This window comes from Mobula hypostoma, chromosome 3 (genome assembly GCF_963921235.1).
Source record: "Mobula hypostoma chromosome 3, sMobHyp1.1, whole genome shotgun sequence".
Classification (NCBI taxonomy): Eukaryota; Metazoa; Chordata; class Chondrichthyes; order Myliobatiformes; family Myliobatidae; genus Mobula; species Mobula hypostoma.
In genome coordinates this window covers 207,607,104-207,627,072 of record NC_086099.1, presented here as the reverse complement: position 1 = coordinate 207,627,072, position 19,969 = coordinate 207,607,104, and the positions used below count along the sequence as shown (strand labels likewise).

Here is a 19,969-nt window from a genome sequence, read left to right as displayed (position 1 = left end):
GACCTGGTACTTTGTGTCCTGAGGCTCCTATACCTTCATCTTGATGGCAACAGCATTAGGAGAGCATGTCCTGGGTGGTGGAGGTCCTTGATCATGGATGCTACTTTCCTGTGATAACGCTTTGTGCAGACGGTGCTGAACGGTGGGAAGAGCTTTACCCTGATGGACTGAACCGTATCCACTATGTTTTGTAGTAATTTCTGTTCAAGGGCATTTCCATAACAGGACATAATGTAACCAGTCAATATACTCTCCAGTACAAATTTAAAGAAGTTTGTTAAAGTTTTAGATGACCTGCTGAATTTTTGAAGATTTTTAAAGAAGTAGAGGTGCTGCCATGCTTTATTTGTAATGGCATTTTCATGTTGGGTCCATGACAGATCCTCCGAAAGAATAACACCGAGGAATTTATAGTTCCATACACAAGTGCATTGAGGTAGTACAAAAACATTTAAAATGCAATGTAGGTAAAGAGATAAGGTGTAAAGGTTATTATGTGGTTGTCTTGTAGTCGCACATACGCTATGAGTAAAACAACACACGGACTGGAGCAGGGTCGGGTTGAACCGTTTACTGTTTGAATCAGCGCGCGCTTAAGTACCTGCTCTTGGCAACCTCCGGTCTTTGCGGGGCAGAAGCGACGTCGGCTTCCGTGCCGAGGTCTGCCCCGCACTTAGTGTCCTCTCGGTTGCCGCTGGCGACTGCTGGAACCAGTTCGCTTGCTGTGTGGGTGAGCCACCACATGACCCCGCCCCCCTCCAAAGAACCAGCGATAGGAGGTGCAGAGTCTGCAGCCTGCACACTCTCAGTTCTTTTAGGTGGCCAGCCTTGACATCGTGGGGGTGGTACCGCAACCGGGCGTTCAAGGTCCGGATGCGCCTGGTTGAGACGGTCAACGGTAAAAGTCTCGTCCTGACCACCGATGTCGAGAACGCAGGCCGCTCCATTATGGGGCACCACCTTGTAGGGTCCCTCGTATGGTCGCTGCAAGGGTGGTCTGTGTGCGCCTCGGCGAACGAAAACATACTTGCTCTGTTGTAGGTTCTTGGGCACAAAAGAGGGTGTTGTTCCATGGTGGGACGTTGGGACTGGAGCAAGTGTTCCAAGCTGCTCCCGAAGTTTAGTTAGGACCCCAGCAGGTGTGTCCTCCGGGCCACGGGGTGCTGGCACAAACTCACGGGGAACTGTGAGCAGGGCACGGTAAACCAGTTTGGCCAGTGATGCGGCCAGGACCTCCTTGGTGCTGTGAGGATACCAAGCAGCACCCAGGGGAGTTCGTCCACCCAGTCTGGCCCTCGGAGGGCGTGCCGTCAGGGCCGACTTCAAGTCCCTGTGGAAATGTTCCACCAGGCTGTTAGACTGTGGGTGGTAAGCAGTCATTCGGTGGAGCTGGGTTCCGAGGAGTTGTGCCAGCGCAGACCACAAAGCCGATGTGAACTGCGCACCCCTGTCTGAAGTGACGTGGGCTGGGAGTCCGAACCGTGTCACCCGGGTGGTAATCAGGGCTCTGGCGCATGTCTCTGTGGCCGTGTCGGCGAGTGGGACAGCTTCCGGCCACCTCGTGAACCTGTCCACCATGGTGAATAGGTATCTCGCTCCTTTCAAAACCGGCAGTGGGCCGACGATGTCCACGTGGACGTGTTCAAACCTCCTATGTGTGGGCTGGAAGGGTTGCAGTGGGGCCCTCACGTGCCTCTGGATTTTGGAGGTTTGACAGTGCGTGCATGTCCTGGCCCAGTGCCCGACCTCCTTGCGTAGGCTGTGCCACACAAACCTGTCTGCGATCAGCCGGATGGTCGCCCGAATGGAAGGGTGGGCTAAACCGTGCAAGGTGTCAAAAACGCGGCGCCTCCAAGCGGTCGGAACAGTGGGCTGAGGTTGCCCGGTGGACACATCGCAAAGGAGCTTCTTACCTTCGGGCCCAATGGGTATGTCTTCGAGGCAGAGTTCTGAGACTGCGGTTCGCTATGCCGGTATCTCTCCATCCAGCCTTTGCACCTTAGCTAACGCCGCATAACCCACCCCCGGAGACAGGTGATTGGGCGGAGGTTTGTGACAGTGCGTCTGCCACTACGTTGTTCTTCCCAGAGATGTGCTTGATTGTGGTGGTAAACTCTGAGATGTATGACAGATGGCGTTGTTGGCGGCCTGACCACGGGTCCGACACTTTGGCAAATGCGGAAGTGAGGGGCTTGTGGTCTGTGAAGACCCTGAACTCTCTCCCTTCCATGAAGTACCTGAAGTGCTGGATGGCAAGGTACAGGGCCAGCAGTTCCCTGTGGAAAGCGCTGTACTTAAGTTCCGGGGGTCGTAGGTGCCAGCTGAAGAAGACGAGCGGCTTCCACTGACCTTCGATGAGCTGCTCGAGCACGCCGTCAGCTACCACGTCAGAGGCATCCACAGTGAGGGCAGTGGGGATGTCGACCCGGTGGTGGACTAGGAGCGTGGCGTTTGCTAGCATGTTGGCTTGTTCAAAAGCCGACTTTGCCTCCTCTGTCCAGGTGATCTCTTTGACCTTGCCGGACATCAAGCCAAAAAAGGGCCGCATGATACGGGCCACTGAGGGCAGGAAATGGTGGTAAAAGTTAACCATCCCAACAAGCTCCTGCAGGCCTTTAACAGTGCTGGGCCGGCAAATTGGCGGATGGCCTCAACTTTCGCCAGCAGAGGAACAGCTCCACGGCGGTCAGTCAGGTGTCCCAAGAAGTCGATGGCGGATAGGCCGAGCTGGCACTTGTGGGGTTCATAGCCGGGCCGTAGTTGCTTAGGTGGTGGCAGAGCAGGCATAGATGTGCTAGATGTTCCTGGTGGGAGTGGCTGGCGATAAGTATGTCATCCAGGTAGATGAACAGAAAGTCCAGACCTCGCCCTACTGCGTCCATCAAGCGCTGGAAAGTCTGCACCGCGTTTTTGAGCTGGAACGGCATCCTGAGGAACTCGAACAGGCCAACGGGGGTAATGAGGGCCGTCTTGGGTACATCCTCTGGGTGGACTGGGACCTGATGATACCCTCGGACCAGGTCAATCTTCGAAAAGATGTGCGCGCCCCATGCAGGTTGGCTGTAAAGTCCTGAATGTGCGGTACCAGATAGCGATCAGATGTGGTGGCGTCGTTCAGCCTCCGATAGTTGCCACATGGTCTCCACCCTCCCGCGGACTTGGGCACCATATGGAGTGGGGAGGCCCACGGTCTGTTGGAACGCCGCACAATCCCCATCTCCATCTTCTTGAATTCCTCCTTCGTGAGGTGGAGCTTGTCGGGTGGTAGCCTGCGGGCCCAGGCGTGAAGGGGAGGTCCCAGTGTGGGGATGTGGTGCATCACGCCGTGCTTGGGGTTTGTTGAGGAAAACTGCGGCGTGATAATAGATGTGAACTCCGATAACACTCTGGCGAACTTGTTGTCGGAATAAGTGACGGAGTCCAGGTCCGGGGCCGGTAACCTGGCCTCACCGAGGGAGAAAGACTGGAACATCTTCGCATCGACCAATCGTCGTCCCTTCAAATCCACGAGCAGGCAGTGCGCGCGGAGGAAGTCCGAACCCAGCAATGGCTGTGACACTGCGGCCAGCGTAAATGTCCATGTAAAGCGGCTGGAACCGAACTGCAAGGGGATGGTTCTTATGCCATAGGTGCGGATGGTGCTGCTGTTGGCTGTTCTTCTAGTTTGGGTATCGTGGCTCAAGGGGGGTAGGACACTGATTTCCGCCCCCGTGTCCACCAGGAATCTTCTCCCAGAGAGCTTGTCCCGAACGTAGAGGAGCCTATCACGATGACCAGACGCCGTAGCCATCAGCAATGGCTGGTCCTGGCATTTCCCTGGAACGAGCATGGCCGTCGGCAGTGGCGGGCCCCGGAACCCCACCTTTGATGATAAAAACACCAAGACTCAGAAGTGGTGCTGTCCCTTGGTGTGGGTGTTCGATGCTCCGCGGCTGGGGTGTGGGAGGGCTGGGCTTTTGGCCGTGCCGCTGCACTAATTCTGGTGGTGGTTCCGCCAATTTGTTTGGCGCGCCAAAGCATGTCTGCGCGGGCAGCCACTCCACGCGGGTTTCTGAAGTCTTCATCTGCTAGCAGGAGGTGGATGTCTTCTGGCATTCTCTCCAAGAAGATCTGTTCAAACAGCAGGCAAGGCTTATGGCCGTCTGCCAATGCCAGTATGTCGCTCATCAGGGCTGATGGTGGGCGGTTGCCCAGGCTGTCCATATGTCGTAACCGTGCGGCCCGTTCGCAGCAGGAGAGGCCAGAAGTGTGGATTAACAGGGCCTTGAGTGCCTCGTACCTGTCTGTTGCCAGGAGCTGACGCAGAAAGTCGATAACACGGCCCGCTGTCTCCTGGTCGAGGGCACCCACCACGTAGTAATACCTGGTGGCATCTGAGACAATTTGCCTGGCCTGGAACTGGGCCTCCGCTTGCTCAAACCAGACCAGGGGTTGGGTGGTCCAGAAGGTTTTCAGTTTAAGGGAAGTTGCATTTTGTAGAGCTGAGTCATTCATGTTGGGTCCAAATGCTGTTGGACCGTCGGGGTCACCAATGTAGTCGCGCTGATACGCTACGAGTGAAAACAACACACTGACTCGAGCAGGGTCGGGTTCAACCATTTACTGTTTTGAATCAGCACGTGCTTAAGTACCCGCTCCCAGCAGCCCGCACTCTTTGCGGGGCAGAAGTGACGTCGGCTTCCGGGCCGAGGTCTGCCCCGCATTCAGAGTCCTCTCGGTTGCCGCTGGCTGCGGGTTGCTGGCGACTGCTGGAGCCGGTTCGCTTGCTGCATGGGTGAGCCGCCACAGTCTGAGAGATTAAGAGTTCATCTTTGTCATAAAAGATCCTTTCAAGAGTTGTAAAATGACTAGATGGAAGCTGTCCTTGAGCCTGGTGATATGTGTTCTCCAAGCGTTTGTAACATCCACATGATGGGAAGGAGAAGGAGAGAGAATTACCAGGGTAGGGGAGTTATTCATTATGTAGACCGCTTTCCCAAGGCAGCTGGAAGTGTAGACGGGCATTGGAGAGGAGACTACTTTCTGGGATGGACTGGTCTGCATTCACAATTCTGCAGTTTCTTGTGACTTTGAACAGAGCAGTTCCCGCACCAAGCTATGATGGGATGGCGTTCTTTGGTGTATTTGTAAAAGCTGATGAGGGTCATCAGGGACATGTCAAATTTCCTTATCCTTCTGAAGAAGTATAGGCACTGGTGTGTGTTTTTGGTCATGGTCTCTACATGGCTGGACCAGGACAAATTGCTGGTGATATTTACAGGAATTTGAAGCCCTCAAACATCTCCATCTCAGCACCACTGATAGAGTCAGGAACATGGACTCACTCCACTTCCTGCAGTCAATTATTTTATTTTATTATTACTGACATTGAGGGAGAAGTTGTTTACTTGGCACAAAGCCACTAGGCTCCACATCTGCTTCCTGTAGTCCACCATTTGATTGTTTGCGATCCAGCCCACTATGATAGTATCATCTGAACATTTATAGGTGATATTCATGAGTGTTTGGGGAGTAAATAAGGGGCTGAGGACACACTATTGCAGGGCACTAGTGTTGAGGATAGCCACTGGGTGGTGTTGCTGCCAATCTCTACTGATTGTAACCTGCAGGTTAGGAAATCAAGGACTTAGTTGCAGAGCAGGGTGTTGAGGCCTGCATTTAGGTGATGAGAGATGAGTTTGTCTGGATTTCTCGTATTGAAGGTGGTTCTATAATCAAGAAGATAGGAGTATGTAGACTTCTATAAAGTTATCCCCCAGCTACATGTGTTGCATTAAGAACATTTTGGTGAGCCTCTTCTGCACTCTCTCAATTGCTACCATATTATAATACACTTAAGTGAGGTCTAAACTGATGCATTGTACATTTGCAACACAATATCCTAATTCTTAAACTCAATATCTCAGCTTATGAAGGCCTGCACAGCAAAATACCTTTCTCTATACGCTATTGACCTATGTTGCCACTATCAGGAAGCTATGGGCTTGCACCCCAAAGTCTCTCTGTCTCTCTGTACATCAACATTGTGTAGGTTTCTGTGATGGGCTACCAGGATTTGACACTTTTTACACCCCCACCCCCAAATACATTATCTCTCACTTTTCTGGATTAAGTTCAATCTGTCCAGTCTGCCTAACCTTCCAGTTTGTCTATGTTCTGCTGTATCCCCTACAATCAAGAAACAACCAGGGTTCTAGCAATGATCCCTGTAGTATGCCATTTGTTTACAGACTTGCAGTATATTAAAAAAAAATCACCTGTCTGCCCATGTTGCTTCCTATCACCCAGCCAATTTTCCAACATGTCTTGGGTCTGTTGTACCTTAACTTTCTAGAAAGCAGATGCTAGAAATCTGGAGCAACACACAAAGAAGCTAGAGGAACTCAGTCGGTCAGGCAGCACCTATGGATGAAAATAGACAGTTGATGTTCCAGGTCAAGATCCTGCATCAAGGCTCTTCACAAGTCCTGATGACGGTCTTGATCTGAAATTTCAACTGTCTATTTCCTTTCCATTTAGCTTCAAATGCTATTCATTAGAATTGCTTTGAGAAATAAGAACAAAAATTAGCAGACCATTTGACCCTTCAGCTCTCCTCAAGGCTAATCTCTATCTCAAAACAATTTTCCTGCTCTCTCAACATAATTTCATGAATGATAACGATCAGTCAATCACTTAAATAATACACAGGGTGGACAACAAAATCAAGTATTCCTCTTAGTAGAAATCTACTCTTGGCTCAGAGGACTAGTAAAGTTAAAAATGAAATACAAATATTTTAAGAGTTAACAGATTTCCCAGATTTGTACATAAAAGGATTAATTAGCTTATCCACAACTGGAATACAAATGTGTAGTCTCATGACATGTAAGGGTTTTAAGAATGCACAAGTGATTTGCTAAAATAGTTTTTATGAGGTTGATGGGGTTCGTGAGAGGAAAAATGACTGAGAATTAGTATGATGTTTAAAATCATAAAGAATTCAGAATGAGTAATAGAAGAGAAAATAATCTGCAAGACAGCAGCTGAAGGGCTGATAACGAGAGGGCACAGACATAAGGTAATTAGGAAATAAATCAAAGATGACAAGGAAAAAATGTTTTCATGCAATGACTGGGTTATAATTAGAATGTACTTTTGCCAAGGTTGAAGGATGTAGTGGGATGGATTCAGAACATTCTGAAAGGGGAATGTGAGCAGCCAGAGATCCTAGTCCGTATTGGTACTAATAACATCGATAAGAAGAGTAGTGGAACCTGCAAATGGAATTTAGGGAATTAGGTAAATTGTAATCTCTATTTTCTACGTATGAAAATTTGGCCTCTCTTCTGCCTGTCATTTAGAGTGCCAGTCTCTGCTTAAACTCTCCTGAGTAGCATGAGCAAACGTCCCTGCAAGGATATTGAATCGCTTCATTTCAGGTGCAGCTCATTCACAGAGATCTCAATGATCCACAAATTCAGTGCTTTCCTCATGCTCTTTAGCCCTACATTCTTCTGCCCTATTTAATTATTTCTATACTGAACTAGCATGTGGCACAGGGAGTAATCCTGTGAATAGGAAATATATTTATTGGTTCAGTATCTTTGTAAACAAGTCCAGATGAAATACTTTCAGGCAGTTATAAGAAGCAAGGTAGAATATAATTGAGGCACTGAACAAATTGTTTTTTTTTATGCTTCTTGGCTTTGAATAATGCCAGGGGAATTGGAGAGTGACCGCTGCTGTGCCATTGTTTCAAAGAGGTGAAACAACTAAACAAGAGTATTTTCAGACCAGTTAGTTTTATTTTGGTGGCAAGTAAGTGGAATCAACACTTGAAACAAAGTAAATCTTATTCAAAGAGACATGGATTTATCAAGGGCAGTAATTATGGATTTGTTCAAGGAATTTCTGAAGAGACAAGAAAAATTGATGGCAGTGTTTGATATAGTTGAGATGTGTTTTAGTAAGGCTTTTGATGTCCCAAAGGGCTGGCTAGTCAAAAGTATAAAAATGGATCATTGAGATTAGCAAATTGTATCCAAAATTGCCTCAGTGGCAGGTAGTGAAGTGTAATGAATGATGTTTTATATGACTAGAAGGCTCATACTAGTGCTTTCCAGATAACTCGGTACTTGGTTACAAGCAATTAAAAAAACATAGAAACATAGAAAACTTTCAACACAATACAGGCCTTTCGGCCCACAATGCTGTGCTGAATGTACTTACATTACATTACATTAGAAATTACCTAGGGTTACCCATTGTCCTCTATTTCTCTAAGCTCTATGTACCTATCCAAGAGTCTCTTAAAAGACCCTATTGTATCCGCCTCCACCACCATCGCCAGCAGTCCATTCTACGCACTCACCACTCTCTGTGTTTAAAAAGAAAAACAACTACCCCTGACATTTCCTCTGTACCTACTTTCAGGCACCTTAAGAACTGAGCACAGTACTCCGAGTGGGGTCTGACCAGGGTCCTATATAGCTGTAACATTACCTCTTGGGTCTTGAGCTCAATCTCACTGTTGATGAAGGCCAATACACCGTATGCCTTCTTAACCTTAGAGTCAATCTGCACAGCAGCTTTGAGTGTCCTATGGACTCGGACCCCAAGATCCCTCTGATCCTCCACACTGCCAAGAGTCTTACCATTAATACTATATTCTGTCATCATATTTGACCTACCAAAATGAACCACTTATCTAGATTGAACTCCATGTGTTAAAGATTTTAGACCTAAAGGAAGGGGATGTTTTCCATAATAATACAGGGAGGTAGAGATGGTCTGATCAGTTGACTGAAAGTTGGCAAGTGGAATGTTATCCAGAGAAGTATCAGATAATGTATTAGGGATCTTAAGATGAGAGAACATACAACAAATGGGTGAATATTGAGCTGTGTGAAGGAACAAAAGCACCTTGAAGTGTATGTTTACAGATTATTGAACATAATAATAAGTACTTTATTGATCCCAAGTGGAAAATTCCTTTGTTACAGCAGCAACATTTAAAAACACACTTAGCAGTGGGCAGTCTTAACTAAAGCATAGCAGAATGTGTGATTTATAATGCCATATGGATACTATCTACGCTAAGGTACAAAATAAGAGATGTTATGCAAGAACTGTAGATGATACCAGTTGGGACACTTTGTGATTATTACATAAACACAAGAAATTCTGCAGATGTTGGAAATCCAGAGCAACACAAAAGAAATTCTGGAGAAACTCAGCAGCTCAGGCAGCATCTTGGAGGAACAACATCTTGTATTCCATCTAGGTAATCTCCAACCTGATGACATGAACATCGACTTCTCTCAACTTCATACATTTTTTCCTCCTCCCTTCCTTCTTCAATTCCCTGCTTTGGCCTTCTCTTAACTCTCCTCACCTGTCTATTACCTCCCCCACCTTCCCTTTCTGTCATGGTCCACTCTCCACTCCAATCAGATTCCTCCTCCAGCCCTTTACCTTTTCCATCTATCACCTCTCAGTTTCTGTTTCATCCCCTCATCCACCTGGCTTCAGCTATCACCTTCTAGCTGGTACTCTTTCCCCTTTCTCCACCTTCTTATTTTGGCATCTTTCCCCTTCTTTTGTACTCCCAAAGAAATGTCAACTATTTATTCCTTTCCAGAGATGCTGTCTGACCTGCTGAGTTCCTCCAGCATTGTGTGTTTTGCTTGTGATTGTTACATGTAAGTTCGGTCACCCTTTTGCAGGAAAGATGTGAATTTTCTGGAAGGTGCAGAGAATGTTACCAAGTTATAGCCAAGAAGAAAGGTTAGTAAAAGCTATGTTTATCTTGCTTGGAACTGGTAACCTAGGGGAGATTCAGTTGAAGTGCATAAACTTATGGGATGGAGTAAACAAAATGTTTTCCCAGCAGTGAGGTCAAATACCAGATGGGATACATTCATATTAATGATGGAAGGATAAGAGGAAGAGATGAGGAAATAAATGTCTATACATAGCACTGTTGAATTTCTGGCTGAAAGGTTAGTAAGGCAAAAGCCCTTAAACATTTTAAAAATATTTGGTGATATTTATGGGTTAAGGCAGGTGCTGGAAAGTGGGATTGAGCTGGGTGATTTTTGATTCCCAGTAGGATCTGGAAAGAGATGGATCCATCAGGCAGACACAGCATGGATTCAGTAAAGACAGATGCTGTTTGACAAACTTATTGGAGTTCTTTGAGGATATAATGAGTGCCGTGGATAGAGGGAAACAGATGGATGTTATTTACTTGGATTTCCAGAAGGTTCCACATAAAAGACTTACCCATAAGATAAGGATACATAGAGTTGAGGGTGATGTATTAGCATGGATAGATGATTGGTTAACTAATAGAATCAGAGAGTTGGGATACATGGGTGTTACTCTGGTTGGCAATCCGTGGTGAGCAGTGTGCCACAAGGGTTGGTGCTGGACCCGCAGCTGTTCACAATATACATTAATGATCTGGAAGAGGGGACCGAGTGTAGTGTATCTAAGTTTGCTGATGATACTAAGCTGAGTGGAAAAGCAAATTGTGCAGAAGATACAGAGAGACTGCAGAGAGATGTAGATAAGGTTAAGTGAGTGGGCAGATGGAATACAATGTTGGTAAATGCAAGGTCATCCACTTTGGAAGGAAAAAATGGAAGAGCAGATTATTATTTAAATGTTAAAACTGCAGCATGCTGCTGTGCAGAGGGACTTGGGAGTGCTTGTGCATGAATCATAAAAGGAAGATTAGCTGGAGCAGCAGACTTTCAAGAAGGCAAATGGGACGTTGGCCTTCATTGTTAGAGGGATTGAAATTAAGAGCAGGGAGGTTATACTGCAACTGTACAGGGTACTGGTGAGGCCGCACCTGGAGTACTGCATGCAGTTCTGGTCTCCTCACTTGAGGAAGGAAATACTGGCTTTAGAGATGGTGCAGAGGAGGTTCACCAGGTTGATTCCAGAGATGAGGGCATTAGATTATGAAGAAAGATTGAGTCGCCTGGGACTGTACCCACTCGAATTCAGAGAATGAGAGGAGATCATATAGAAACATATAAAATTAGGAAAGGGATAGATAAAATAGAGGCAGGAAAGTTGTTTCCACTGATAGGTGAGTCTAGAGCTAGGAGACATAGCTTCAAGATTTGAGTAGATTTAGGATGGAGTTGAGGAGGATCTGTTTTCCCCAGAGAGTGGTGAATCTGTGGAATTCTCTGCCCAATGAAGCAGTGGAAGCTAGCACTGTAAATATATTTAAGACAGGTTGGATAGATTTTTGCATAGTAGGGGAATTAAGGGTTATGGGGAAAAGGCAGGTAGGTGGAGATGAGTCCGTGGCCAGATCAGCCATGATCTTATTGAATGGTGGAGCAGGCTCGACAGGCCAGATGGCCGACTCCTGCTCCTATTTCTTACGTAGGATGGAATGGCAGATTGATTTTATAAATTTTTGGATTTATTGATCCCATCAGAATATTCATACTAATAGTAAAAAAATAGCTCATTGACACTAAGTATATTATTGCTTTTATAAATGTGGCTGGTGTTACAAGGTTTTGGTGCAAAAATGCTAATTGCAGAAAATTATGAATAAAAATATAAATCTCACATTTAAAATTAAACCATAGCAAATAACTTGCTGAAGTGCAAAGGGTACTTTCAAACTAGAGAACAAATGTTATGCAGTTCATCACTTAAATGCTGTACACAGTTAAAACATTTCTACAGTATTTTAACCGAAAGCCTTTTACATGTAGGTTGTGGAACTGAAGCTAGGTGGAAAGGATATTCCTGTGAGCAGTGCAAACAGGATAGCCTACATCCATCTTGTTGCAGACTATAGACTTAACAAGCAGATTCGACCGCACTGTCTTGCATTCAGACAGGGAGTGGCTAATGTTGTGAACTTGGAGTGGCTGAGGATGTTTGACCAACAAGAACTGCAGGTAAACCATAATACAATGTTTCTGTGCCTCTACCATCCGATTTCTAAATAGACATTGAATCCATGAACACTTCCTCATTCTTTTCTGTTTTCGCACTATTTTTTATATATATATATATATATATATATATATATATATACACACACACACACACACATACATACATACATATATGTATGTTTATTTTTTTCTATATTTATCATGTATTGCATTATACTGCTGCTGCTAAGGTCACACATTTCACGACATATACCAGTGATATTAAATCTGATTCTGTGGGTCCCTTAATCTTCTGGATCAGCAAAACAATTGGGACATCATTGAATATTTTATTAAAGTCCGTTTTCCATTTATAAGTACTCCAAGCATAAAGTCTGGTGAGAACGTTATAAGATGTTGTAAAATTGTAACAAATTAGTTGGAGGGTGTTACATTTTGTAACTCCAAAAGCTAATCAAAAGAAAAATATGGGAGCTGGGAAATGGGTCTACTTAGTTTTACTTCAGAGAGGCACTCACATATAATGTGGCATAATGATGTATGCCATTCACGTGCTTTTACTTATAACTGATAATGAATTATGTAAACAATGTATTTACAATATTGCTCAACTATTACTGAAATATTAAATACACTACAGAGGAGAGGGGAAATTATGGAATGTGATTTAGTTTGTAATTTAATTTCAGCAGATTATTGTAATTTTTCTAAATTTAGGGTATTTATCTTCATCAAAATTGCAGGGGAATGAAAAGCCTAATGTCTGTTACAAAGCTATTAAATTTGGAAAGACTTCAAAATATTTCTCTAATCCAAAGTTTGTTTTTGTTTCTGTCATCAGGTTTTGATATCTGGAGCACAAATTCCAATCGACCTGGAGGACCTGAAAAATTTCACCAACTATTCAGGTATGAATTATTTTTAAATGGCCAAGGAGTTATTCTTGATGAATCAAATAATATCAAAACTTGGATGTGAAAAATAAGCAAATGTGATCATGCTGTTTGTAAAATTTGTACATTTGTAGTTGGAACATTTTAATTGGTGTTTTAAAGAAATAGGGAATGCTTGTTGTGAAAAAATAAATCAAGCTAACGTTTTCACCCACACCAATCAGATTATCCTCTCCTCTTGGACTCCAATTCTGGTACATGGTTACATTTCTCCATGTTCTCTGACATGTGACACTGCTTCTCCATCTCTGCTAATAAGTTCAAGTAAGGCATTGGCATAAGAGAGACACAAGGAATATACTTGTTAAAGCTAGAGTGGTGGAATTTGGCTGCAAGGTAGCACTGTAAATAAAATTTCACTTGTGTGGACAAGTCTGTCTGTCTAGCAGCTAATGTACAGAGGTAGAAAATGGGAGAGAAAAGTTTGTTTTCGTTTCCCAGGATAATCCTAGATTATTGTGCAGTTATCACATGGGGTAGTTAAGGATGTTAGTGCTTGATTTACTCCAGCCTGACTGAATGTATTATGTGTCAGCCAGGTTAAAAGCTGCAACTGGGACTTGAATGGGACCATTCTGAGTTAATGAAGAGTATAGGGGCTAAATTTTACTGGGACAAGTTATCTAAAGAAATGTTGAAGGAACAAGTGTACAAATCAGCAGCGATTATAGCAAATGAACAATTGAGGGCTTGGCAGTTGAATTTGTTCTGTTTGGGAATGGACAAAAATTAGAGGACCATGGAAGAATCAGGCAGCATAGAACAATTTGTTGGTATTTCCAGTGGTGCAAAAGAGATGAAGTCGAATGAGTGAATTGGATTGATGAATGGCCATTAAGGAAGTCCTTATTCAAAGTTCAAAGTACATTTATTATCAAAGTTATACAACCTTGAGATTTGTCTTCTGACAAGTGGGAAATTAGGACCAGGCAATAAACCTTTTCTTTTAGATATTGGTAACATTCAGAAAGCAAAGTATATTATACAACCTTGAGATTTGTCTTCTGACAAGTGGGAAATTAGGACCAGGCAATAAACCTTTTCTTTTAGATATTGGTAACATTCAGAAAGCAAGTGTTAATTCTGGAGTTGAACTCAAATTTTCTAATTTTCATTTGTCATTAATGTTGTCATAAGCAAAATTATGAAGAAGTACTTAACTTTCTGTGTTAAATATAGATAAACGGGCTGATGAGCAGACAATAGAGGGATGGACTATCTGTTCAGATTCTTGAAACAGAAATCAAAAAGGGTTGAAATATTCACAGGTCAGGCAGTATTTGCAGAAAGAATTAGCAGTAAAGATCCTTTTATCAAAAGACAACTAGTTACAGAATTAAAGTTTATAAGGTACAGACTTGGGGGGGGCAGAATGTGTGAATAGGGTACATGAGGAGGCGAAGCAAAATATATAATGCCAGGTGGTAAGAGCCTTTCAACACACAAAATCTCAGAGTAACTCAATGGGTCAGGCAGCACTTATGGAGGGAAATGAACAGTCAACATTTTGGGACTGGAAAAGAAAGGGACAGAAGCCAGATTAAAAGGCAAGGGTGAGGAGTAGAAGGTGATAGGGCAAAGGTGATAGTTCATGAGGTGATAGGTAAATCCATTTGAGGGGGGAAGGCAGGAGGGTAGGTGAGGGTGAGAAAAGGGAATAATGAAAACCTGTGAGGTGATAAGTAGGGAAAGCAAAGTGCTGAAGAAGAAACTTGATAGGAGAGGACAATAGATGGTGGAATAAAGGGAAAGAGGTGGGGAACCAGAGGGAAGAAGGTTGAAGATAATGGGCAGATCATGAGGGTGGAGGAAGGGAAAGGGGGTAGTAACGGAATAAGCTATAAGGGAACATGGGGGTGAGGGAAAGAGTGGTTATCAGAAGTTAGAGAAATTGATGTTTCTGCCATCAAGTTGGAGACTACCAAGACAATGTAAGGCTTCATTATGGTACTGGAGGTGGCCTTAGACAAAGACGCTAGTGTGGAAATGAAAAGTGGAATTAAAATGGATGGCTACCAGGAGATTTTGGCTGTTGTGACAGACAGAGCAAAGGTGCTCGACAAAGCAATCCCCAAACATATACTGGGTGTCAACCCTGTAAAGGAGGCCACACTATGAACTCTAGATGCAATACATGACACCAGTGGATTTGCATGTGAAGTGCTGCCTCACCTGGAAGAATTGTTTAGGGCCCTGAATGGTAGTGAGGGAGGATTTGGTGGGCCGGTGTAACACTTTGCCCAGTTGCAGGATAAATACAGTAGCTGGAGGGTGATCAGTGTGGAGGATGAGCAGACAAGAGTGTCATGGAGAGAGCAAAATGCTGAATTCCTCTAGCATTTTGTGTGTGTTGATCTAGATTTACAGTAGTCTTGCTGGTGCCTGAGTGAGAAGAACCTTTGTGTAAAGGTTATAAATAAAACTGACCTTATGCCATCTCCTCTCTGATCTGAAGCAATCTATGTGAGATGCTGCCTGGAGTTTAGTGTCTGAGTTATAGGAAGAGTTTGGCACACTGGATCTTTATCCTTTGAAGCATAGGAAAATGAGAGGTGACATCACAGAAGTTTATCGTTAAGGGATATGGATAAGATGGATGATCACAGTATCTTTCACAGGGTTGGGGGAGTCAACTAGAAGGTATGGATACAAGTTTAGAGGGGAATGATTTAACAGAAAACTGTGAGGTGACTTCTCAAGATAGAGGATAGTGAATACCTGAAATGAGCTGTTAGAGGAAGAGGTCAAGGAGGGTACAATTGTAACATTTAAGAAGTATTTGAATAGGTATATGGCGGAGATGTCTTGGAAGGTTCTGGGCTAAGCATAGGCAAATAGAACAAGAAGTGGGGTCAGCATGGACCAGTTGTTTCTGTACTGTTTCCTGTTAGACTCTATTATCTTGCATTCCTTGTTCTTAGTTGTTGCAAGAGGATGGGAAGGGGTTACACAGGACAAACTATATATTCCTCTAATAGAGTGAAGACCAGGAGAGGTTGTTGACAGAAGTAGTGGTGAAGTGCAGATGCCCCCTGATCTAGTACTTGCAGTAAAATGAACTCTTGATGTGTACCTTGTCATGGCCTTATTTGTCCTCCTGCACTACACTCTCTGCAACTGTATTCTGCATTCTGTTACTGTGTTTGGAATGAACTGTCTGGATGGCATTCTGACGAAAGCTTTTCACTGTATTGCAATACTTGTGACAATAATAAGACAATTATCAGTTATTTATTTCAAATTCCCAGTATCTGCAACCATTTTGCTTTCTAAATCACATTTATTTCTGCATTTCAATTGAGGGGCAATTTAGTGTTGGATTTAATATTAAATTTCATTATATTATTGCCCTCTACTTCAACTGAAGTAACCTTCCTCTGATTTATGTGCACGGATTATGTGTCAGGGTTAAAATAACCAGCCTAACCATTTTTAAATCCTTTTTATTGCATGCCTGAGAAGGTTTTATTTGTTAGTCAGCTAAGCACAGTTTGCCTTGTTTGCAAGAATGGTTTTAATCATTAATGTTAATTGTTGACATGGTGTTTCACAAAACAGCATTGACATTTCGTGGCTATGCAATGCCTGCTTTTTGGACTTAGTAAACAAAATTGAAAGATTTTCTTATATTTTAATCTGATGAAGTAGTATTTATTAGTCTGATACTAGTTATAATTTCTGGTTTCCGTTTACCTATGGCAATAGAAGCTGCAGGAACAGATTCTGGTTGTAAATTTTACTTTTATTCTTTAATTTTAATTTATCCCAATTAAATCTGCTCGCAATAAGAAAATGTTCATTCTGATTTTGAAATGTGTTGGCTGTATACATTAATCTGCTTTGTAATTAAAGATACTTCAATTCACATGAAATTATAAGGATACCTTAAATTCACAAGACTTTCAGTTAGTATTTGGTCTTAATGCCAGAATTTAACTTTGGAATACTCAATAGCAAAGAAAAACAATTAAAGCTGTTATCTTTCATTGCACAATTCTGGGTTTGTAAGTATAATCATTTTGAGTATATTCAAGAACAACTTGGTTGCAGTTGTTTACATTATTTTATTGATATCTGTATGCATGGAATACTATAGTCTGAATCATAAGCTCCATTGTATAATCATATTTTATATTAAACTAACTATGCTTGTTCGTGCGGAAGTGCTTTAGCTTTAATTTTAAATCCTTAATGTTAATTCAAAGAAACTGTTCTCCAAAGAATTGTGGTCATAATTGAGTTTTGTTAGAGTTGATTAATTTCCATTTTCACTTAGTGTTTTTGATCTGATGGGCTTGGAGTTGAATGATTTTTGAGTGGTGAGGTATTTTTGTTAATGAGATGGTGTCATGTGAATTTCAAAAACAATTTTAGGTTTTGTTACAAAACTGTTAATAACTTCAGAAATTCAGTTATTTTTTTAGCTGTATTTGACTCCCTTGATATTGATTAATATATTGGAGCCATTAAACATATTTGTATAAGATCAAACTTAATTTTTAATCCTTTACTGTCTGGCAGTCTCTAAAATGTATTTGGAATATCAACAAAATGGTTAGTAGCTGCTGGTCAACAGGAACTGAATGGTGCACAGGCTGAAATGGGTGAACGGTGCATTCCTTTTTCATTTAGTATCTGGATATGTCTGACAGCTAAGGATTGCCAATGATATGGGGATGATGAGCTGCTGTCTTAATTTGCCGCAGTCCTTCTGGTGCAAGTGCTTTATTGTGCTTTGGGGTCAGAAGTTCCAGGATTTGGGCCAAACAATGATGAAAGAACAGCAATCTGTTTCCAACTCTGGATGATGTGCAATTAGAGAGGAACCTGCAAATTGTTATTTTTGTGTCTAATTGTTTTCAGAATTAGGGCATCATTGACAAAGAATTATTGCTCACCTCTAATTATTCTTGAGAGCTAGTGTGCCAGTGTGGTGCTGGTACATGTTGACTTCAGTTTTACCAGGAAACCGATATTAAAGGCAGTTGCTATCACCTCACCTAAGGACTTCATCTCCTTTGGAATATGTTCAGACCAAGGCTTCAATAAATTCTAGAGACTAGTAGTGCTATCAAAACCAGTACTCTTGACTATCTCCCTGGGATTTAGACTGTGGAATATGATGGCCATCAATCCTATAAAATGAAGCACACTGACAGTTTTCAGACCAGGATCTGCTTTGTGTACACGACTAAGTGCAACTGCAATACTTGTATTCAGAAAATATTGGGCACCATTGTGGCAGTTAGTGTAATTCAGCTACCTCATTCTGTTTCACCTTCATGATGTGATTACTCATTGCTGAATCTCAAATCTTATGTGTGATGTAACTGGACTGGTCTGAATCATAATTACAGGTTTAAGGTTATTCTAATCTGTTGACACTTCATTGTGAATGACACCCATTTCCGAGTGTCCTTTTACATCAAAGGAAGGACGCACGATTACCAGCAAAAACACATTTCGAAAGAAAGCTACAAATATTATATGACCAGTAACTGAGAAAGAAACTCATGAATACTGAGAATGCTGGACCTGCTTGTTTGACTAAAGACACTAGAGGACATCAGCAGATCAGGCAGCGTCTATGGAGGGAAATGGAAATTGACATTTTGGGTTGAAACTCTTTACCTATCTATAGGTGGATATATAGATCTATCTATATATGTATAGTTCCCTTTATCAACTTTAGAGTTTTTTGCATGTGAACCAACATGTTGGTGACTGTGCAATAGTTTGCTGTAATTCATCATTCGCTGTGAAAAACCAGGCTGATTCTGGGTTAACTAGGAAAGCCTTCCAAACCCGGGTATCTCCTCGTAGGCTGGCTCATTTACGATACAAAACATATGTGTTGTGTAAGCCACTGGAATGCTGAAACGTTTCAGCAAGCCTTCATTGCCTCTGTGGTACTGTGCGATATGAAGCTCAGAACTTTATTGTGCAGATATCAACAAATAAAAGGCTTAAGGGTTAAAGTTAAGAAAAGAATTGACAGTTTGATCATTGTTGAAGATGTATGCACTGAAGTAGGAGGGACAGCAGTGGCAGATGGGGTATGCAGCTCTAACAATTTGCAGAAAGTTCAACATCACTTAGAATAAATCAGCCTGCTTGATTGGCATTCGAGGACTCCGTCAATCATCCTAAACATTTACTACTTCCGTTGCTGGAATCCTGTGGCTGGACCGTACATCTGCAAAATGCGCTGCAGATACGGTGCCTATAAAAGGTAGTCACCCTCCTTGGAAGTTTTCATGTTTTATTGTTTTATAATATTGAGTCACAGTGGATTTGAGGGTGGATAAAACTCCTGGACCTGGTGGAATGCACCCTTGGGTTCTGAAGGAAGTAGCTGGAGAGATTGTGGAGGCATTAACAATGATCTTTCAAGAATCGACAGATTCTGGCATTGAGCTGGATGACTGAAAAATTGCAAATGTTACTCTGCTATTTAAGAAAGGTGTGAGGTAGCAGAAAGGAAACTATAAACCTGTCAGTCTGACATCAATGATGGGGAAGTTGTTGGAATCGATAGTTAGGGATGAGATTATGGAGTACCTGGAGGCACATGACAAGATGGGCCAAAGCCAGCATGGTTTCCTGAAAGGAAAATCCTGCCTGTCTAAGCTACTGCAATTTTTTGAGGAAATTACAAGCAGGGTAGACAAAGGAGATACAGTAGATGTGTACTTGGATTTTCAGAAGGCCTTTGACAAGGTGCTGCACATGAGGCTGCTTAGCAAGATGGGAGCCCATGGAATTACAGGGAAGCTACTAGCATGGGTGGAGCATTGGCTGATCGGCAGAAAACAGAGAGTGGGAATAAAGGGATCCTATTCTGGCTGGCTGCCGGTTACCAGTGGAGTTCCACAGGGGTCACTGCTTTTTATGATGTATGTCAATGATTTGGACTATGGGATTAATGGATTTGTAGCTAAATTTGCTGATGATACAAATATAGGTGGAGGAGCGTGTCGTGTTGAGGAAACAGAGAACCTGCAGAGAGATTTAGATAGTTTAGGGGAACGGGCAAAGAAGTGACAAATGAAATACAATGTTGTAGAGCTTATCGTCATGCACTTTGGTGGAAGAAAT

The 19,969-nt window shown here is 43.0% G+C and overlaps 1 protein-coding gene across 2 annotated transcripts in view; it reads left to right on the top strand.

The window, feature by feature from the left end:
* Positions 1-19,969, top strand: part of ube3c (ubiquitin protein ligase E3C) — a 177,560-nt gene that overhangs the window by 138,968 nt on the left and 18,623 nt on the right. For both annotated transcript variants that reach the window (XM_063044419.1, XM_063044420.1), the window contains 2 exons: positions 11,730-11,918; positions 12,760-12,826. In XM_063044419.1, coding sequence (XP_062900489.1) covers positions 11,730-11,918; positions 12,760-12,826 — 256 coding nt within the window. The remainder of the gene's footprint in view (positions 1-11,729; positions 11,919-12,759; positions 12,827-19,969) is intronic.